Below are 19,482 nucleotides of genomic sequence, written 5' to 3'. Positions count from 1 at the left end.
TCACGCCTCAAACTTAACGCACAGTAACGTACACCATTTGTGGCAATCAGATCCAAACGACTCAGTCCCTATGTGAATCACAATATCAGACACTTATGCATAGTATTTCATGTGAAGCTGTAGTTATGATATCGCCGCTCTAAAGCTTGTCCAAGGGAATACCGTCGAGTTCGTCGTATCCGAGCGCGAGGTTGAGGTTCTGTAGCAAACGGACAAACATTAGTGCCGACTCGGATCCCCAGATGACACCGCGCGTGACTCACCTGCATACATTGAGTCGCAGCGCCTTTCAGCAAGTTGTCAAGAGCACCCTACGATACCGCAATCAGCTCACGCTCTTCCCGGTGAGCATCACCTTGAACAGGTGTTCTAGACAGCCAGAGAGACAATAGGAAGCACAAGGTAGGGCACTTACAACAACGACGACCCTCTTTCCTGAACTGTGCACTTGCACACCACCTACCCTCCACCCATGTTTGCCCTCTGCCTCCGTGACATCCGGCACCCCTTTACCAACTACACAAAGTCTCTCATTTGCATATTTTTCCTCGTACAATGCCAAAATCTCAGATGCTCTCATCGTCTTTTCAAGAGGAGCAGTGAGCACTGAGATGATACCGCTGAACCAGGGTGCGACGTTCGGGATGAATGCAAGAGAGAATTCGGAGGCGGATCCGGAGGAGGGGAGAAGAGTGCGCAGTTGTGTTGAAGCTTCTCGTTCGTGGATGTGGTCAGTGAGTGTGTATGGTCGGATACCGCCTCGAAGATCATCAGGGGTCTACAGACAACCACAGTTATCAGCACGTTGAAACGAGGATATCGGTAGAGGGCAAGGTATGGCGAGGAAATGATAGATTGCTTCTGTCCTACTTACAACCTTGGCGACAGTCTTGGGTCGACCCTCGGCGTCCTTCTCACCGCTCTTGGTACCGGCCCCTGAATACCCCGAAATACCAAAGACCGAAGGCATCTGGTGTTTGTCAAGATGAGGCATCAAGGGCGCAAGCAACATCTGCGTGTTGGTGGCATAACATCCAGGGTTCGAGATCCTGGTCGAAGTCTTGGTAGCTTCTCGTCCGTACAGTTCTGTATGTTCGATTGACACGCAAAGGGGGCAAGATAAAAACATTCATTCAGCTTTATTCTTTTTCTAAATACAATCAATCAATGCAGGGGAGAAAGTGGGTTATGGATGTGTTGTTGTATCTGTGTGTACAATCCGATGTTCTCCCCGCTATCAAGATGAAAGAGCCTTCTCACCCGGCAATCCATAAGTCCAGTCCTTCTCAAATCGGTAGTCCGCACTGAGATCAACGATCACACTCTTTCCACCCTTTGAGGTAGCAGCATCGATCGCATCGACAAAAGGCTTGCAGATTCCGTTCGGGAGAGCCATGACCCAAGCATCGACCTCGTTCTCCTCGGCCATCTTGCCAACGTCCTTAACAGACAAGTTGGAGTATGAGACATCAGATTTGGTGTACTCCTTCAAGGGAAGACCGGCGAGTTCACGCGATGAGACGTGGGTGAGGTCGAGGTGGGGGTGAGCGTTGATGAGAGAGATGAGGTTCTGTCCAGTGTAGCCTCGAGCACCGATGAGTGCGACTCGCTTTCGGGGAACATCGGTAGCGGTGGCGTAACCTCGTCGTGCAGACGAGGTGCTAGCGGATGAAGCAGAAGGACGAGCGGAAGTGGAGAAAGCTCGAGCACCACCAGTGGATGCGATTCGGTGAGGGGGGACGCTAGGTCCGACGGGAAGGAAGACTCGCTCGATTCGACCGTTCTCCTCGAAACCTTGGATGATTGTCTCGACCTGCTTCACTGCGGGCACACCGTACCAGAACAAGCTTCGTCCAGCTCGAGTGAAGCTACCGTCGGCTCGCTCAAAGTGCCAAGCTCGGTTCTCGTCGTCGGCCTTGGCGGTCCAGAACAATCGCTTGTGGTCCTTCTTGATGGCGTCGAAGACGTTGTCAACAATCTTGTTGAGAATACCGTTTCGAGAAGGAAGGAATTTGGTCATGACGGGAGTCTCGCCCTCGGGGTGGGAAACGACAGCGACGACGTCGAAGGGCTCGTCACCGTAGATGGTGTGAGGGCTGTTCTTGAGCTCGGAGAAGATCTCAGCAACAGACTTTCGGCCTGACTTGACCTCGGGGTCTCGGTCGGTGAAGATCTGTCGGAGCTGAGTGGAGCCGACGGCCTCGACGGAAGGTTGCTTGTAAAGCTTGTAGCCTCGTCGAATGAGGGTACCAGCACCGGCATCGGTGAAAAGCTCCTTCTGCAACATGTCGGTGGAGATGATGGCGACGGAAGAGGTTCGTGGCAGGGTGTCGAGAAGCTCCTTGATCTCTCGGATCTTGAGCTTGGTGCCGAATTTAACCCAAGACTCCTTCATGAGAGCGTCGTACTCCTCGTCGAGGTTGATGGTGGAGATCTTCTTGCCGGTAACACCGTGGAAAAGACCACCCTTTTCGTTGAGGTAGACAATTTTCATAGGCTAACAAGCAGTCAGCACAAATACTTCCGTATAAGACACGCGGAAACTCACCTCAAGCACCCGAGCCAACTCTCCAGCAGCGATATCGGCGTTCACGTTCAAGATCTGACCCTCGGCGTTCTCAGCCAAACTGGTGAGGATGGGCAAACATCCCGCTCGGATAGCAGCCTCGATAGGAGCCTTGTTGACGCTAGTGATCTTACCGACGAGACCGTATTTGTCCTTGTTGAGGTATTCGGCCGTGAAGACACCGGTAGGGATGGGTCGAGCACGTGTACCGAGACGTTCGAGAGCGGTGGTGAGCTTGAGGTTCTCTTGGAGGAAAACTCGCTAGACAGACATTCAGCAGTCGTTCTTCAAGAAAACCCAGAGATACATACTCGAGCAATAGCAAGGGTCTTGGCGTCTGTGGAGGACATCAGCGGAACGACCTAGACGTATGGGTGGTATCAAGCTCACCAGTGATTCGGATACCATCCTCGTAGTCGGGAACGACACCCTCAGCCTCCAGAAGCTCGTTGCTACAGAACAGACCCATCAGCCTTCGCTACGGTATAGGCTGTATCTTACTCACAGTTGAGGACCAGCACCGTGAAGAACGATAGGGTATAAACCTAGTCTGTTGAGGAAAGAAAGGGAAAGAGCAAGGTCGTCAAGCTCGTTGGTGAGAATAGCGCCTCCGATTCTAGCGAGAGTAAACTGTCAGCTACGGTCTGTTGAGATGAATAGAGAAACAGATAACTCACTTGAGGACAGCGAATTTGGCTTCGGGAAGGACAGCGCCGGTTGCGCCTGCTTGTGAAGATTGGGTAAAGATTCGGAGGTATCGCTCGACCTCGTGTTTCGATCCGAGAGAGTAGAGCAATCGTATAATTGTGTCCTATTGGTTGTTCAATCCATGTCAGTTGTGCGTAAAGTCACCCAATTGAGAAGCTAATCATTTTGCTAAAGAGCAACAAGGGGACGTGATGTGGAAACACCACTCACCCTGTCCATACCGCCATCACGTTGACCGTTCAACGCGCTAGTCAGACCCCGCTTCCTGATCTCATTCCCAACCTTGTTTACGTCCAATTCGAGCAGGACATTAGATTTGCTCAATTGGGAAGAAGCGGAAACTGGAAGGGAAGGTTTGGTGAATGCTCGAGCGGCAGGGGCGGTCGAACGAGAGAGGGAAAGGGTGGTTCGAGGGATGTTCGCAGATCGTCGTAACATGATGAAAGAGTGCGGGTGGGGTGAAGAAGGACCGCAGATGACAATGCAAGATGTTATGCGAAGATGTGGGAAGGGTCGATTGGCTGGGGTGGTTGATTTTGATAGATGGAGTCGAATTGGCTACTTGAAAGCGATAAGCGACGTACTCGACTAACCTCGGATAACAAAAGGAGGGGAGATAACAGAAAATGAACGGGAAATAACACGTCATGCCACCATTTGGAATAAAATCACGGAAGCAAATCTCATCCACTCGTTTGGGACGCAAATAAACAAGTCGCGGCTGCCTTTTCAGATCGGGTCAATCAACTTGTAAACAACAACACAACCACGACTATATACGTTATCGACACCATCAACACCTCACCTCGACAACATTCATCAACATGTCCGAGGGTCAGGAGAACACTGTGAGCTGAGAGCTCAGGAGTATGCCGCCAGATCAGAACTGACACTTAACAAAGGCTCCTGTCTCACGTTTACCTCGTCTCGCTTCTCCCCTCAAGGCGACCTCTGCAATACCCACTTTCACCACCGCCATGGCACCGATGGCACCCCTCGTCTCATCCGGCAATGCGAACAAACGAAAGATGCCCTCTTCTCCAGCCATCCCACCACCTACTAAACGTAGCGTATCTGGGGGTAACCCTCCCATCCCTTCTTCCACTTCTGCAGGACTACGACAATCTCAACGGGGTAAACCAGCTTCCGGTAGCGGATTCGTTCCTACAACTACACGAAAACCGTCATCCACCCTATCGAGACCAGCTTCGTCCCTTGGTGTATCGACAAGGAGGACAGGAAGTGCAGGAAGTTCAACGAGTACCGCTTCTGGAGCCTCTACTATGGCGCGAGGTGCGAGACCGGGAGTCACAACGACGACTACAACTAGAAGACCACCAATCAGCTCTTCAAATTCGGGTGGGCCGACGACTCGTGCCGGAAGTACTTTGGGAAGGAGTCTCGGACCAGGTGCGCGGCCAACGAGCAGAGGTGTCAGTCCGGCTGTCGCACCGGTGGGAAGGAGTGCTATTGGTTCAGGGGTGGCAAGTGCTGCTCAGATGAAGGTGAGTTTGACAAAACAGTCATGAGCAGCTGAGACGTACTTGCTGATTGGTGTATGAATGTATAGAGCCACGATGGTAGGATCGAGAATGTAGAGAGGATGGTCGGCGGTTTCAAAGATTTGTTAGAGCGAGAGTGAGTGTTACTTCACCCGACATCCAAATCATCACTAACGAATTCTCCCTCCTAGGCAAGCAAAGAGTCAGTTCAGCTATCGCGTCGCCCAGTATCCGTATGATTGACGTATAGCTGACTTCACGTCCCTCACGCAGTATCATCCCTTCAAATGTCACAAGTCGACCTGCAAGCTCTGCTGCAAAGTACCCAGAACACCGAACGAGAAGCCCGTCGAGATCTTTCGTCCGCATCCGAAGAGATAGCAGCATTACGATCAGCACATGCCCGAGAGATTGATGATCTGGAAAGAACGATCGCTAGGAAAGATAGAGAGAAGAGGGGTATGGAGGATGAGCTCAAAGATAGTCGAGATGAACTGAGTAGAGAACGAGAGAATGTCAGAGAGCTCAAGGTGAGGAAACACGTTTGATTTTCCAAGCGCATGAGGGCTGACTTGATCTTGATCACTGGCAGCAAACACTCGCTCAACAATCAACACAACATCTTACCCTTTCAGCCCAACTAGCCGCTTCTCAAACTCAACTCACGATCCTCCAAGCAGAAGTCGAGCGAGCCACACTCGCTGTCTCGTCCATGAAAGCAGAACTGCAAGTCGGACAAGAAAAAGCACGAGAAGCAGAGACCAAAGCTGAGCAGAAAGTGAGAGAAGCGGAAGAGGAGAGAGATCGAAGGATTGGCGAGATTGAAGAGGAGTTGAGAGCAGCGGAGACGATTAGACGAAAGTTGCATAACCAGGTTCAAGAGCTTAAAGGTGAGCTATTCTGATCCACTCTAGGGAGAGTGCCGTAGCTGATTTTGGTGTCATAGGAAATATCCGAGTATTCGCTCGTGTTAGACCGGCATTATGTGAGCGACTAGTTACACTGAGTGAGCAGGACAAGAACTCACCCAAACCACCTGTAGCACACGAATCTAGCTCGCCTGAGGCTCTAGCCCTGATCGATTACGGAGACGAGCGAACCGCCGCAGAGACGGGACAAAGTCAGATCGTCGTGACAAGCAGGACGGAGTCGGCGACCGGGCAACAAAGAGAACAAGTCAACCAATTCACATTTGATAAGGTCCGTCCATTACTCATGGTATCCAGCAGTCCATTGCTCGTGGCTGATACCGATGTCCTTGGTAGATCTTCGAGCCCAAGGCTGGACAGAAAGAAGTCTTTGAGGAGATTTCGATGTTGGCGCAATCCGTTCTCGACGGTTACAACGTGAGTATCCGCTACATTATATGACGAAGGTTGGAACTGACCAGAGAGTCGTTAGGTTTGTATCTTTGCATACGGTCAAACTGGTTCAGGAAAGTCGTGGACCATGGAGGGTGGTCAAGTAAGTCTCTTCACTCATCCTGCGGTTGGAGTCTTAAGCTGACGCACTATGTTCAGAACGACCAAGATGCGGGTATGATCCCCCGAGCAATCGATATGATCTTTGCGGTCAGCAACAGCCTCAAAGATCGAGGATGGAAGTATCAGATGGAGGGGCAGTTCTTGGAAGTCTACAATGAGGTGGTAAGCAGCTCCACCCTTGCATTCCTTCGAGTGGTAACAAAGCTGACGCCAAAACGTGTACAGATCAACGATCTTCTCGGAAACGGGCAATTCGATACCAAGAAACACGAGATCAAGCTCGACAAAGATGGGAAGCTCACAGTGACAGACGTCGTCAGCAGTGCGTTACAGCTATCGTGTTCCCCAACATGTTATACAGGAGCTGACAGATGCACATCCAGTTCCTCTGAGTAACCCTCGGCAGGTCTCAACGTTGCTTGATCGTGCGCGGTCACGACGAGCGGTTGCGGCGACCTTGATGAACGAGCGTTCGTCACGATCACACTCTGTTTTCACACTCAAGGTGAAGGGTGTGAACCCTCTTACCGATGAGAAGTCCGAGGCGATGCTCAACCTTGGTGAGTCCAGAACACCTTGATAGTGGCATGTTTACCAGACGATCAAGCTGATGACTGTATTTTGATGTTCGTAGTCGATTTGGCTGGTTCTGAACGACTTGAGAAATCAGGAGCAGGGGAGAACAAAGATCGACTCAGAGAGACCATTAACATCAACAAGTCTTTATCAGCATTGGCAGATGTCATTGGTGCGCTTGGACAGGGTCAACAAGGTGGTCATGTCCCATATAGGAACTCAACCTTGACGAGGTTGTTGCAGACCAGTCTATCAGGTGAGTATCGTCGTCAAGTCCCGGCAGCATCGCAGGGGTAGTATAGCACGACTGTAATCTAGGAATACAGCTGATGTGAAGTCCATCTCCCCCGCAGGATCGAGCAAGACACTCATGTTGTGTAACCTATCACCGTTGGCCGCTCATCTCGGAGAAACACTGTGTAGTCTGAGATTCGCTACAAAGGTCAATACGACGGTCGTCGGTCAGGCCAAGAAGCAGATTTCGAAGTGAGCGGGGGTCAATACTGAGGGCAGAAGTGATGGTTTGATTGGGTGAACGTGTTAGAAGTGGCAGTTTAAGTATTTTGTAAGAAAACGAATGGTGGACATTGCGTGCGAATGGGCTAGAAGATGAACAAACGTTCTTTATATACCCGATATTGATATGTATGATTATTCATGTGGTATGTGCGATCTATGTATCGTCTCATATCGTCATTTGCCCATGCTACGAGAGGTTTTTGAAGTCTACAATCTCCCTTCTTTTCCTCTGTGCTTCCACCATCACCACCTGCAACGCCACGGCTAGATCTACCTCTCCGGATGGCTCGCTCGCTCGCACGCTCATGGCGACGCTGCCTCTTCTCCAAGGATGATATCGCCGACTCTCAGTCTTGTCCAAGCCTGTTTATGTTCTATAGTCTTCTTATACCCCTTTCTCCTCTTCTTTTTCAATATCCTCTCCATGGGCGATTTCGTATGTTCAAGTACTGTCAATTCGCACCTCACCAAATCGCCCGGTATCCCATCGAACGTGGTCATCCTTCTCTCTTTCCATGATTCCAGACTATTCTTGAGCGTCTTAGCGTCCGAAGCGGGGGATCGAATTGCGTAATCTCGGGAACCAACCTCGAGTATCTTTGTCAAAGACAAAGTGGTACCTGGGCTTTGGACAGGTTTGAGGAGGGGGATAGTGAGGATATCTCTTGGATGAAGAAGATATGTTCGAGCATGCAGTCGAGCGAGGATGTAACGTGATGAAGAAGGTGTGGATTGGGATGAGATTAGGTCGATGGCAGAACTTGTCGATGATGGGAGAGAGGGGATGGCAGTCGTTGCGGGAAGAAGAGGGGGAAGTCGGGCTAATGCCGCTGCGGATGATGAGGTGCTAGCGCTGCTGCTCGCACTGGAAAAGGCAGACGCGCTTGACGAAGCGGATGGAGCAGGGGGTAGAGGAGTCGTGGGAGGCGGTAGAGGTGCAGTGGTTTGGAGTGATCGGATAGATAGTCGGGCGAGCGCTACAACAAGGAAAGGTAGGATGTCAGCTTGTACGCTCACTTACATGGGATACAGGAAGCTGAAGACACACGTACACTTAGACAGAGTCGGTCTGATCGACATGGTCGGTAGTATGTGTTGATCGAGGCGAGACTCGAGTGGAGTATAGATGGTGTTGGTCTCAAGTACAATATCAACCTATACTCCCTATGCTCCTGTATCTATCGATGTTGTGGACTGTCAATGGTCGCTACGCTACGCTGCCAACCAACTATTTCGGAGAAAATGATGAAAATACCCCCCTATGAAATAATCACTCCAACTCACAGCACACCCCCCCTCTCTCTCTCACCCACTTCCGCCTCAACGGAGTAAAGTGAAACACCGAAAACGCCGGAATAACCCGTAACGATTCCGTCCTACAGGGGAGCACCCTCTCTCCTCTCTCACACCCACCACGTCTCCCCCCTCCCTCCCTCCCCCCCAATCAACTACCTCAATCCCATCTTCTTTTCTTGATACCAAATACAAAAGGTCCTTCTCCACCTTCTCACTCTCCCCCCTCACCACTCATTTCCCTCACAAATTCTCATCAAAATGCGTGTCGCTTTGAGAAACTCGCTAAGGGGTGCTGTCGCTTCCAGCGTGAGTGGGAATAGTTTCTTTTCTGCGTTGCGAGACACTTGGCGACGGGCGTCGATCGAGAAGGAACAAATGTTCGAGAGCAGTGACTGCTGTCGGAGTTGGAGGATGACAGGGATGGGAAGAAGGGGTATCGCACGGTGATGCAAATGCATGAGGGGAGAAGAAGAACAGGATGGAGCGGGAGGAGAGGGACCAATTCAGCAAACATCAAAACCTCAGAACGTAGAACATCCCAACTGACACTCATCACTCTCACAGGCTCGAGCCCGTGTCGCCCCCGTTGCCGTCAGGACCTACGCTACTGCTAAGCCTGGTGCGTAGATCTCCTTTTCACGATCGCAATCGCAACGCTGACGTAGCATCTCCCCCTTCCTCCCTCTCTCCACCTGTCACTTTTCGGCCGATCACCACATATAGCCGCTTCCGAGGTCTCCTCCATCCTCGAGGGCCGAATCGCCGGTGCTTCCGTCGGCGGTGACGTCCAGGAGACTGGTCGAGTTCTCACCATCGGTGACGGTATCGCCCGTGTCTACGGTCTCCGAAACGTCCAAGCCGAGGAAATGGTTGAGTTCTCCTCCGGTGTCCGAGGAATGTGTTTGAACTTGGAAGCCGACAACGTCGGTGTCACCATCTTCGGTAACGACAGGTTGATCAAGGAGGGTGACACTGTCAAGCGAACCGGTCAGATCGTCGACGTCCCCGTCGGTCCCGAGCTTCTCGGTCGTGTCGTTGACGCTTTGGGTAACCCCATCGACGGTAAAGGTCCCGTCAAGGCCGCTGGTCGAACCAAGGCCCAACTCAAGGCCCCCGGTATCTTGCCCCGACGATCCGTCCACGAGCCCATGCAAACCGGTCTCAAGTCCGTCGACTCTTTGGTCCCCGTGAGTCTTCGCAGTCTGCGCCGTCTTCAATCCTCATTTGTTATTTGTTTCGCTGACACCGCTCACCCTCTACACAGATCGGTCGAGGTCAGCGAGAGCTTATCATTGGTGACCGACAGACCGGTAAATCCGCTGTCGCCATCGACACCATTCTTAACCAGAAGAAGTGGAACGACGGTGCCGATGAGTCCAAGAAGCTCTACTGTGTCTACGTCGCCGTCGGTCAGAAGCGATCTACCGTCGCTCAGCTCGTTAAGACCCTTGAGGAGAACGACGCCATGAAGTACACCATCATTGTCGCCGCTACCGCCTCCGAGGCCGCCCCTCTCCAGTACCTCGCCCCCTTCTCTGGTTGTGCCATGGGAGAGTGGTTCCGAGACAACGGTCGACACGCCTTGATCATCTACGATGACTTGTCCAAGCAGGCCGTCGCTTACCGACAGATGTCTTTGCTTCTTCGACGACCCCCCGGTCGAGAGGCTTACCCCGGAGACGTTTTCTACCTTCACTCTCGACTTCTCGAGCGTGCCGCCAAGATGAACGCCGACTACGGTGCCGGTTCCCTCACTGCCCTCCCCATCATTGAGACCCAAGGTGGTGATGTGTCCGCCTATATCCCCACCAACGTTATCTCCATTACCGACGGTCAGATCTTCTTGGAGGCTGAGCTCTTCTTCAAGGGTGTTCGACCCGCTATCAACGTCGGTCGTGAGTGTGCAACCCCTTGCGGATAATGGATTGTGTTGCTGACTTTCTGCTACCAGTTTCCGTCTCTCGAGTCGGTTCCGCCGCTCAGACCAAGCTCATGAAGTCCGTCGCTGGTTCCCTCAAGCTTTACCTTGCTCAGTACCGAGAAGTTGCTGCTTTCGCCCAGTTCGGTTCCGACCTGTGAGTGGCCTTGCGCTTGTGTTATTTGTGCCTTGCTGACCTGTATGTGTAGTGACGCCTCTACCCGATACCTCCTTAACCGAGGTGCTCGTCTCACTGAGCTCCTCAAGCAGCCCCAGTACACCCCGTGAGTGCTCCTGCCATCACAGTACAAGACCGGTCACTGACATCTGCATCTTCTTCCTCAGCATGCCCACTGAGGTCATGGCTCCTCTTATCTACGCCGGTGTCAACGGTCTCCTCGACAAGGTTGACGTCGACAAGATCAGCGCTTGGGAGAAGTCCTTGTGAGTTTCAGATGAACCTGGCAAACAAAATTATTTGCATGCTGATATATTTTCGTCTGTAACAGCACTGAGCAGCTCAAGACTCAACACTCTGCTCTCCTCGAGAAGCTTGGTGGTGGTGTCTTGACCAAGGAGATTGAGGAGGAGATGAAGAAGATCATCGTTGCCCACGTTGCCGACTTCACCGCTTAAGCGATGATGAAACGGGAATGAATGGTATTTAGTCGATCTTCAAAAGTTGTGCCATGCTTGGGGCGACGGAAATAAAATGCATCGAATGGAATAAATGTGTGCATGCTGCATGGCGAGGTGGCGATAGGCAATCACGTTTGAGCAGTGTTTGCGATCGACACGATTGATTGGTTGACTGGTTTACTGATACCAAGTAAACGTTGTGTGCGCAATGAATGCTTTGGGTTCATTGGCAGGGCAGGTGGTGTACGGTTCACCGAAGTAGTATTTGAAAGGGGACGTCTGAGCCACGAAGTTGAAGTCAAGCACTACACCCCCTCTCCCCCCCTCCGCCTTCTGAGTACAATTGAATCGTCTCAACGACCAGCCAGCCAAATGAACACACCATGAATCTTTTCTAGTCCGGCTCGAGGTTCAGACGTGTTGACTTCGCCACGCGCCGCACCGCGCCGAATTGACTCTGACTCTGACTGGCTTGTATTTCGGCGTGTTCTGTGCCCTTGCGTTCTATTCTTTTCGCACGTAGGGGTATCGACAGTACAGTACATGCATACAATTGATATTGCTATTGCTAACCAATGGTCAAAATACTACGAGACTATCAACCAATCGTTTAGGTTCGTGTCGTGACTCTCATCAAAAATCGTTATGTACATCCTATCTACAGTAATTATCTCCTCGGCTAATGCACGTTCTTACATAGTGACTTTCCATCGCCGCTGCGCTGACTGATCATCGTCTGCTACTGCCGCCGCCGCCGCTCTTCTTTCCCTTCCTGACCGGAGCCATGTTATCCTCAAACCTAGACCCATACCTCATCCTCGACGATGCCCAACCTTTATACATCCCCAACTGATCCTCTTTCCACTTGGCCAATTCATACTCGTTCATATTCTCATCGGGCAGACCTTGCTCTTTCCTCTTTCTTTCCCGAGCTCGACGAAGGAAGGCTTCTTCCGTAGCCCAGATTTTGGCCTCGTTCTTCTTATATAGCGCGGTGATGAGTTTGTCAGCGGCCTTGTAGAGGGTTTCTTCGGCAGGAACGATTTCATCCTCGTTTAAATGTGGAGCTGTGGGGGTAGTCGTTGCGGAGTTTGCGGTCGAAGGTTCCGCGCTGGCACTCTGGTTGACATCGTCATCGTGGACAATTGTATCGCCAAGACCGTCCTCTTCATCGTCCTCGTCCAGAGCTTGTCCACTGAGCAGCATGTCAGGCGGGTACGATCGTATACACAGTTGGATGATCGCCTCTGGCACCAGCACGTTGTGTATATAGTCTTCCAATCCTGATCGCTCAAGCTCGTTATATCGCTCTGATCCTGTCGGGCGAGGAGGTTCTTCGGGACGGGTCTGAAGTAAGTACGTCTCATCAGCTTCGACTCGAAGCTGGGGTCCCGATGCAGCAGCAAAGACTAAAATCGACACTCACGTGCTCGTCCCGCTGGCCGTGCCATCGCAGTCGACGCATAACCCATCTCTTCAGCTCCGGTATGATCACTTGCGCCACTTCATCCTCCGATATATCCCCATACTTGGATTGCGAAGCCAACTTCTGTCTCTCACTTCTGCCCCCGAAAAACATCTCGACTCGCCATTGAGCCGGAGGATACGTTTCGGAAACAATGCGAAGGAGGCGAGGACGGATCAGACGAAGTTGATCAACTCGATCGAGGTCGACGAATTCGTCAGAGGTCACTGGCTGATCGACGTCACCTTCGGGAGGAGGGGTAGGATCGCGAGTGGCTGCGTCGTTGTGGAAATCTTTCTTGGTAGTCTCGAAACTTCCGCGCTATATAGAAAGAACCACGTCAGCTGTCAAACCTCCGCCATTGAAGCGTTAAACAGAGATTACACCAAATTGGAGCTGGAGCAAGTGATATGGGAGGGAGAATGAACTCACTACGCAAGTCGCTATCCTATCATCATTCTTAGTGATGATCTCATCAACCTTCCTCTTCTTCAGCTCTTCGCCGAAACGATCCAACACAGTATAATAGTTCCTTCCCTTTTTCTGATCTTCGAGATTATCCGCTGGATCATATCGTACTACTCTTCCTATCCACCAGTTGTTTCGATTCTTGACATAAACATAATCACCAATCGAGATCCTACCATCAATTCGACATCAGCTTTCTATATGACTTTTGGGCACAGGGTGCAAGGGAAACTGAATGTCTAATTCGACTTACCCTTCTGGCATTGGCGTTGGACGAAATGGTCTCTCTTCCTTCTTTGTTGATGGACCATTTTCCGGCTGATCCAGGATCTCAAGGAAAGCGTCGAGGGTTTGACCGTTTTCTTCGTCAGATTCGAAGTCCGATAGTTCCGGTATTGGTAGTGATGTTTGCCGTTGTCTCGGCGACGATGTCACATCGGTAAATGTCGAGCTCGCAGCGCGCCGTTGGGATTTGCGAGGCGTATCGTCGTCTCCATCGCTCTTGGAGCTCAGTTCTTCGTCATCTGACTCTTTCTGTTTTCCTTTCCCGTTCAGTCGACTTCGCTTAGGTGGGACCGTCCTCTCCTCATCGACTTGCACCTTTCCATTCCTCTTCTTCGTCTGGGAACCACTGTTCTCCATGACTTTCACCTCTTCAGGTGATCCCACCAATGTCTGAGACGAGCTGGCGTTTATACTTGACGAAGAGGCAGTGGCGTTGAGACGAGTCGAACTGGTCGTCGCTCTATCCCTATATGGGACGGTAGGACTACTGATGAAAGTGGGCAAAGACGAGGAGAAATTTGGAAATCCGTGTGGCCGGACAACAGAAGAGGTAGGGACACTCTGGACATTCGATGCATTGTAAGATCGGATGGCTTTTGAGATCTCTTTGATTGGTGAGGCTTTGCGAGCTCGACTATTGGCCGAGGTTGTCTTTTTGGGGGGAGGAGGTGGAGGAGAGGGAGATTCGTCCAGAGATGAGAGTGACGAGGTTGAAACGGGTGATGTGGCTCGTTTACGAGCACGAGACTTGGCAGTGGGCATTGTTGCAGATCACCTGTTCCAACTGCCAAAGATTTAGAGTGGAAAGTAGAGTTGCAGGGGAAGTGAGATGCTGATGTGAGATGTGAGTTGTGAGGTGTTGGATAGTTATTGTTGAAACCACCCCGACGCGTGACCTTTCACTTTGATTTTCCTCCACTTTCCAAAAGTGCCACATTCAGCAAGGGCCCCCGCGTAGCCCAATGTTGATGCGCGTACTTGATCGTCTTCTAGTCATTCACAACATTTCAACTCTCTTCAGCTCTCTCTCATTTGATTTTGCCCTCCCCACCTCCCCGGCATGGAGCAAGATGCCGCTCGAAAGCAATGCCGACAAGGCGTATATGCACGATCTGCCAAAAGTGTCGTTCAGAATCATCACAGATGACAAGTCTCTTCTTCAGCCTGCGGGTGTACAGTCGGTACGTCCTGCAAGTCCACAGTTGGTAATTATCCGTAGCTGATGATTTGATCCGAACGAAGGAGCAAAGCAGATCGTACGGATGTGAGCGAACCGCTCGAAATATATGTGTGGAAAGCATGCTGAGATCTTTCTCGGTAGATAACGACTTTTCAGACTTTGAACGACCGGAACATTACATCCGATATATAGGTCAGCTTCGTCAGTCTGATCGGTGATCGCTGATCCTGCGTAAGCTGACTAGATCGTTTCACTGCAGAACCGATCGAATCAGAACTTGCTGTACAGGTGGAATATGACATGGACGAACAAGGTATCTTCCGCTCTCTCATGGCCGAGCGTGGAAATGCGGGAGAGTGTGTTGCTGATCTTTGACGTTTGTGTGCGATAGACCAAGAATGGCTCGACGCGATAAATGCAGAGAGGAAGAAAGATCAGAGTGGACCAATATCGTACGAAGTCTTCGAGATCATCATGGATAAGCTGGAGAAAGAGTGGTTCATCCTAGTACGTCCGACGGTCCTTCAGCTGTCTTTTCCTCTTGCTCTCTGAGAATGTTTCAACTGACAGTTTTCGTAGTCAAAGAAGATTCCACAGCCGGCTCAACATCTCCCAGCGGAAGATTCGAAATGTGCAGTGTGTGATGATGGAGAAGGAGAGAACTCGAATGCGATCGTTTTCTGTGATGGGTGTAATTTGGCAGTTCATCAAGGTGAGTCGTCAATAGTTTTCGAGCAATCTTGTTCTCATCGACTCACGCTGACATTCTTGGCGTAGATTGCTATGGTGTACCGTACATCCCAGAAGGTCAATGGCTATGTCGGAAATGTACAGTCTCCCCCGAGAACCCAGTTGTAAGTCAAACCTCATTCCGGGTATATCAACGGCGATACCAACTTTACTTGCTCTCAGTCCTGCATATTCTGCCCAAATGAGGGCGGAGCATTCAAGCAAACTACTACCGGTCATTGGTCCCATCTGCTCTGTGCGATCTGGATCCCTGAGACAGGTCTCGGTAACGCTGTCTATATGGAGCCTGTAGAAGGGGTAGAGAGTGTCCCCAAGAACCGATGGAAACTGGTCAGTCCGCTTTCTGGGTTGATCCGCCAAAGCCTTGTGCTGATATAGATTATATCGCAGGTCTGCTCATTATGTCGAGAGAGACATGGGGCTTGTATACAATGCGATAACAAGAACTGTTTCACTGCTTTCCATGTCACTTGTGCGAGACAGGTGGGACTGCTGCAAAGCATGAAATCGCTCAGTACGGATGGTGTGTTGAAAGCGTATTGTTTAAAACATCTTCCTGTGAGTCCAATACTTGCAACCAATCAGCTCTCCTATGTAGCTTTGCTGACTATGCGTTCAGGCCGATGCTCGAGAGTACGATGATTCCGAAACTGCTTCCAACTTTTCTTCGTCCGAACCACCTCCTACTACCAAGAAAGAACGACGTCCCTCTGGTCCTATCATAATCCCCGTGACCAAGAAATCGGCACAAGCACATTCCAAATCTTTCAGACCGGGTCCGCCGATTGTTCCCAAAGTCATTGTGAACAAGCTCTTGGAGTATGTGGCGAAGATTGCGATTAGAAAACGGCATCCGTTCGTAGAGAGGTTGTGTCGATATTGGAGCTTGAAAAGAGAAGCGAGGAGAGGTGCACCATTGCTGAAGCGATTGCATCTAGAGGTGAGTATGATCATATTCGTAATAAGACTCAAACTGACTGGCGGTGTTCAGCCATGGACTGCATCTTCTTCATCGAGACAGCAAACGGAATCTGAAAAAGCACAAAAGCTAAAGGTAAGTGCTCGGCACCACTCGACCGCACGACAGCAAGCTGATACTCGCTACTATGCAGTTCCTTCAAATGCTGCGAAATGATCTCGAGAAAGTACGAATGCTAGCTGAACTGGTCCGAAAGCGAGAAAAGGAGAAGTTACGTCAAGCGCAGATCATGAAAGAGGTCGTGGACAACTTTGTCTTCCCCCATTATGGCAAGTTACGCTTGACATTGGAGAAGATTTCAGCGTGAGTCGAGATTCCCAAGGTCAAGCTCCAGCCAAAATCCGTTGTTCAGTACTGATGATTGCATGAGCAGGATGGATCGGCAAGAGCTTTATCTGAACCCTGTCAGCAGGACGGAAGCGCCTGACTACTTTGATATCATCAAAGAGCCGATGTGTTGGTTGTTTATCGATGAGAAGCTGGAGAAGAACGAATACCTGGATGTAGCGGATTTCAAGGTGGGTTCCGATTCGCACTTGATCAAGACTGGTACTGATACAGTCGACCTTGAAGCGCGATATCAGGCTCGTACTCGACAACGCGATGCTGTACAACCCAAAGGATAATCCGTTCCACAAGGCCGCCGCGAGGATCAAGAAAAACGCAGAACCGCTGCTAGAAGAGCTGGACGCGATAAGCGCATCTTCTCATGATGGACACGGTGTCGGATCATCGAAGACGGTCGGCGAATTGAGTCCTATAGGTGATCTTGAACCTTCAACAATCCTGTTACGAGCCCTGTTCCACGAAATCAACGAACCCAACGATCCTGAGCAAGATCTCCTCGCGTCGATATTCTCATTCGAGCTTGAGAAACCGAAAGAACCAACTCCACCACCTCCTCCCAAACCTGTTAAAGCACCTCGAAAGTCAATCTCGGGCGCTGAGAAACGACAGCGTTGGGAGGAACGAGAAGCAGCTGCTAAAGAAAGAGCTGCTCTGAGAGCGACTCGAGCAACACAAGCACTGGTCAAGGCATTTGCAGAAGAAGCGGGGGTGCCTGGATCATCCGATGCGGAAGCCTCTGGTCGACCGACACCTGAAATTGATTCCAGGAGCAGTAGGAGAAGAAGTATGAGGAATCCCGCTGCAGGAGCAGGACCGTCATTCTCAACCGTTCCCGAAGAGTCAACAGGCTTAGGACAATCTGCCACTTCATCAGGATCAACTTCGCCGACGAAACAGAGTTCGACGTCAACAGTCCGTCCGATGTCGAGACCGCAGAGAGGCGTGATTGGAGTCGAGACTATACAGGTCTTGACGGATAGGGAGAGGAGGGAGCAAGAGAAAAGGTTGGATATCATTACGGAGCAGGTGGACCCTCAAGATCAGTTCAAGAGGTTCAACGTGGGATGGGTGTTGCCAGAGGGATCAAAGAGGAGAAGGTCGGAAAGACCTTCGGAACCTGCGTCCAGTCGACCTCCGACCTGTGAGCACTCCCCGTCCTTCTCACAAACGAACGGCGAATTGCTGACTCGGTGTACATTCAACACAGCACAAGGGCGAAAACAAAGCGCTTCCGCTTCTGTCAAACCCGTCAGCACCGCTTCGCGCTCATCCAGAACCTCTACCGCCGTGAAATATGAGCGGGAATCGATCAAGCCCCTCACGCCAATGACGATTAGGGTACCCCTAATAGACGGAGAGAGCGGTAGTGATCTCTCTTCGCCACCTCCTACGAGCGCACTCACCTCTGCTGCGCCAAGTCCGAGGAAGAGTGCAAGGAGTCAGGCGAGAAAGACACAGGGCAATGTGAGGCCGTCTCCTGCCACAGGGAAGAAGGGTCAGAAGCGAAAAGGCGATGAAGTCAGTACGCCAAGGGAGAACAAGCGTGTTAAGAAGGATGGAATTGATGAACAAGTGACAGAGGAACAAGATGAGTCGGAGGATGTTCTGACGCCTATTTCACCGGATGTGGAGATGGCAGAGCCGGAGGAGAGTGAAGAGGAAGTGGAGCAGGTGGAAGAAGCAAGAGACGAAGAAGAAGGAAAACAGATCGAAGAGGGGGAAAGCAAAGGAGAGGCGAAGAAGGACGAGAAAGATGGTCCATATCCACCTGGAACGCTCGGTGAGTTGATTTCGTCTTCGGAACTGGACAAAGCTGACCTGTTTCTCGACGTACAGTATGGGCGAAGCGTGAGTATCGTCTCAAGTTCTCAACCCACTACCTACTCTAACCCATCTCGGCTCTACGACGCTTCTTGACACCCCTTGTGCTGGCATCTATCATGATGGACTACAACTGACATTGTACAATCCCGTTTCTTCTAGTCAACTCGTTCCCCTACTTCCCAGCAGAGATCAATGACCCCCTCGAAGCTGCTGAAGAGGGGATTCATCCCGAGCTGCTCGCTTCAGAAGAAGAAGAGAGGGAAAAGGCGAGGAAGAAGGGGATGGGTCTGTGGTTGGTACAGTTCTTCGATAGAGGACGAACGTGGGGTTGGGTGCAGGAGGATAGGTTGGATTTGATGGTCGAAGATAAAGGTGAGTACGAGTCATGTACTAGTTGAAGTGTCTCTAGTCGAAGAGGTGGAGATGCGGATGGTCTAAAAATACGGAATACGGTTGGCTTCTTAGGGAGCAGAGAGGGTGCCGGCGTGATGGATTGGACAGTTGCAAGCCTGTGATCGTCGATGACCTTGATCGCTGACTCATATTCATCTATGTGTCTCCTCCTTCACAGAACTCGACGCGATGTACCTAGCTGTGAGTGGAAATTCATCTCGCCTCGCCATATCTTTGTTCCCTCTCCATCCTCTACTTGCTATCAAACCTCATATTCACACGCAACAATGCTGATGCTATGTTCGTACGCTCCCAGGGCCACGAACGAAACAAGTCGAAAGGGTTCAAGAACACTTCGATGAGACAGAATGTGAGAAAAGGATATCGGTGAGTCGACTCAGACCATTCACGCTTGGCATGTCTAGGGGACCGCGATACGAGGGCGAGTATATCAACTGATATGGGTTGTGTAGAGATGCTTTGGCAAGTCTCGAGTCTGAGGACGAGTGAGATAAGTCGTCCGCAAAGAGTTTGACCGTCTTGGTTGAGACGCTAGGCGCTGGAGGTTGAATGGTGTCAGCT

General features: G+C 51.0%; 6 protein-coding genes across 6 annotated transcripts; 3 read left to right on the top strand and 3 right to left on the bottom strand.

The window, feature by feature from the left end:
• Positions 1–139: 139 nt before the first annotated feature.
• CI109_105648 (N-acetyl-gamma-glutamyl-phosphate reductase) lies at positions 140–3,712 on the bottom strand (the record flags this gene model as incomplete). Its single annotated transcript, XM_032003539.1, has 11 exons — positions 140–199; positions 264–311; positions 416–778; positions 875–1,086; positions 1,261–2,497; positions 2,549–2,827; positions 2,878–2,903; positions 2,957–3,018; positions 3,072–3,182; positions 3,244–3,377; positions 3,485–3,712. The coding sequence occupies 11 exons, from the start codon at positions 3,710–3,712 to the stop codon at positions 140–142; spliced, it is 2,760 nt and encodes a 919-aa protein (XP_031862397.1).
• A 386-nt stretch (positions 3,713–4,098) lies between these two features.
• On the top strand, positions 4,099–7,326 carry CI109_105647 (uncharacterized protein; the record flags this gene model as incomplete). The annotated part of the gene is made up of 15 exons (XM_032003538.1): positions 4,099–4,122; positions 4,177–4,779; positions 4,845–4,912; positions 4,968–4,978; positions 5,050–5,306; positions 5,369–5,666; positions 5,723–5,761; positions 5,819–5,976; positions 6,042–6,122; positions 6,178–6,240; positions 6,297–6,422; positions 6,486–6,582; positions 6,644–6,820; positions 6,895–7,092; positions 7,190–7,326. 15 exons carry the CDS (start codon positions 4,099–4,101, stop codon positions 7,324–7,326), a joined length of 2,337 nt encoding a protein of 778 aa, XP_031862396.1.
• Positions 7,327–7,658: 332 nt separating this feature from the next.
• On the bottom strand, positions 7,659–8,435 carry CI109_105646 (mitochondrial 54S ribosomal protein bL21m; the record flags this gene model as incomplete). Its single annotated transcript, XM_032003537.1, has 2 exons — positions 7,659–8,332; positions 8,408–8,435. 2 exons carry the CDS (start codon positions 8,433–8,435, stop codon positions 7,659–7,661), a joined length of 702 nt encoding a protein of 233 aa, XP_031862395.1.
• A 474-nt stretch (positions 8,436–8,909) lies between these two features.
• CI109_105645 (ATP synthase subunit alpha, mitochondrial) lies at positions 8,910–11,205 on the top strand (the record flags this gene model as incomplete). The annotated part of the gene is made up of 8 exons (XM_032003536.1): positions 8,910–8,957; positions 9,216–9,270; positions 9,375–9,838; positions 9,916–10,546; positions 10,603–10,726; positions 10,779–10,853; positions 10,915–11,013; positions 11,079–11,205. 8 exons carry the CDS (start codon positions 8,910–8,912, stop codon positions 11,203–11,205), a joined length of 1,623 nt encoding a protein of 540 aa, XP_031862394.1.
• Positions 11,206–11,937: 732 nt separating this feature from the next.
• On the bottom strand, positions 11,938–14,188 carry CI109_105644 (uncharacterized protein; the record flags this gene model as incomplete). The annotated part of the gene is made up of 4 exons (XM_032003535.1): positions 11,938–12,555; positions 12,635–12,994; positions 13,106–13,313; positions 13,395–14,188. 4 exons carry the CDS (start codon positions 14,186–14,188, stop codon positions 11,938–11,940), a joined length of 1,980 nt encoding a protein of 659 aa, XP_031862393.1.
• Positions 14,189–14,496: 308 nt separating this feature from the next.
• On the top strand, positions 14,497–19,410 carry CI109_105643 (uncharacterized protein; the record flags this gene model as incomplete). Its single annotated transcript, XM_065967704.1, has 20 exons — positions 14,497–14,607; positions 14,669–14,690; positions 14,748–14,798; positions 14,866–14,919; positions 14,998–15,113; positions 15,186–15,318; positions 15,384–15,460; positions 15,519–15,686; positions 15,747–15,914; positions 15,976–16,296; positions 16,348–16,410; positions 16,469–16,638; positions 16,709–16,853; positions 16,909–17,824; positions 17,891–18,463; positions 18,520–18,531; positions 18,667–18,879; positions 19,079–19,101; positions 19,217–19,287; positions 19,374–19,410. The coding sequence occupies 20 exons, from the start codon at positions 14,497–14,499 to the stop codon at positions 19,408–19,410; spliced, it is 3,444 nt and encodes a 1,147-aa protein (XP_065823776.1).
• Positions 19,411–19,482: the final 72 nt, after the last annotated feature.

The sequence above is a fragment of the Kwoniella shandongensis genome, chromosome 10 (assembly GCF_008629635.2).
Source record: "Kwoniella shandongensis chromosome 10, complete sequence".
NCBI classification, from domain to species: Eukaryota; Fungi; Basidiomycota; class Tremellomycetes; order Tremellales; family Cryptococcaceae; genus Kwoniella; species Kwoniella shandongensis.
Note: the sequence above shows the minus strand (reverse complement) of the source record. Positions and strands in the feature narration are given on the sequence as shown.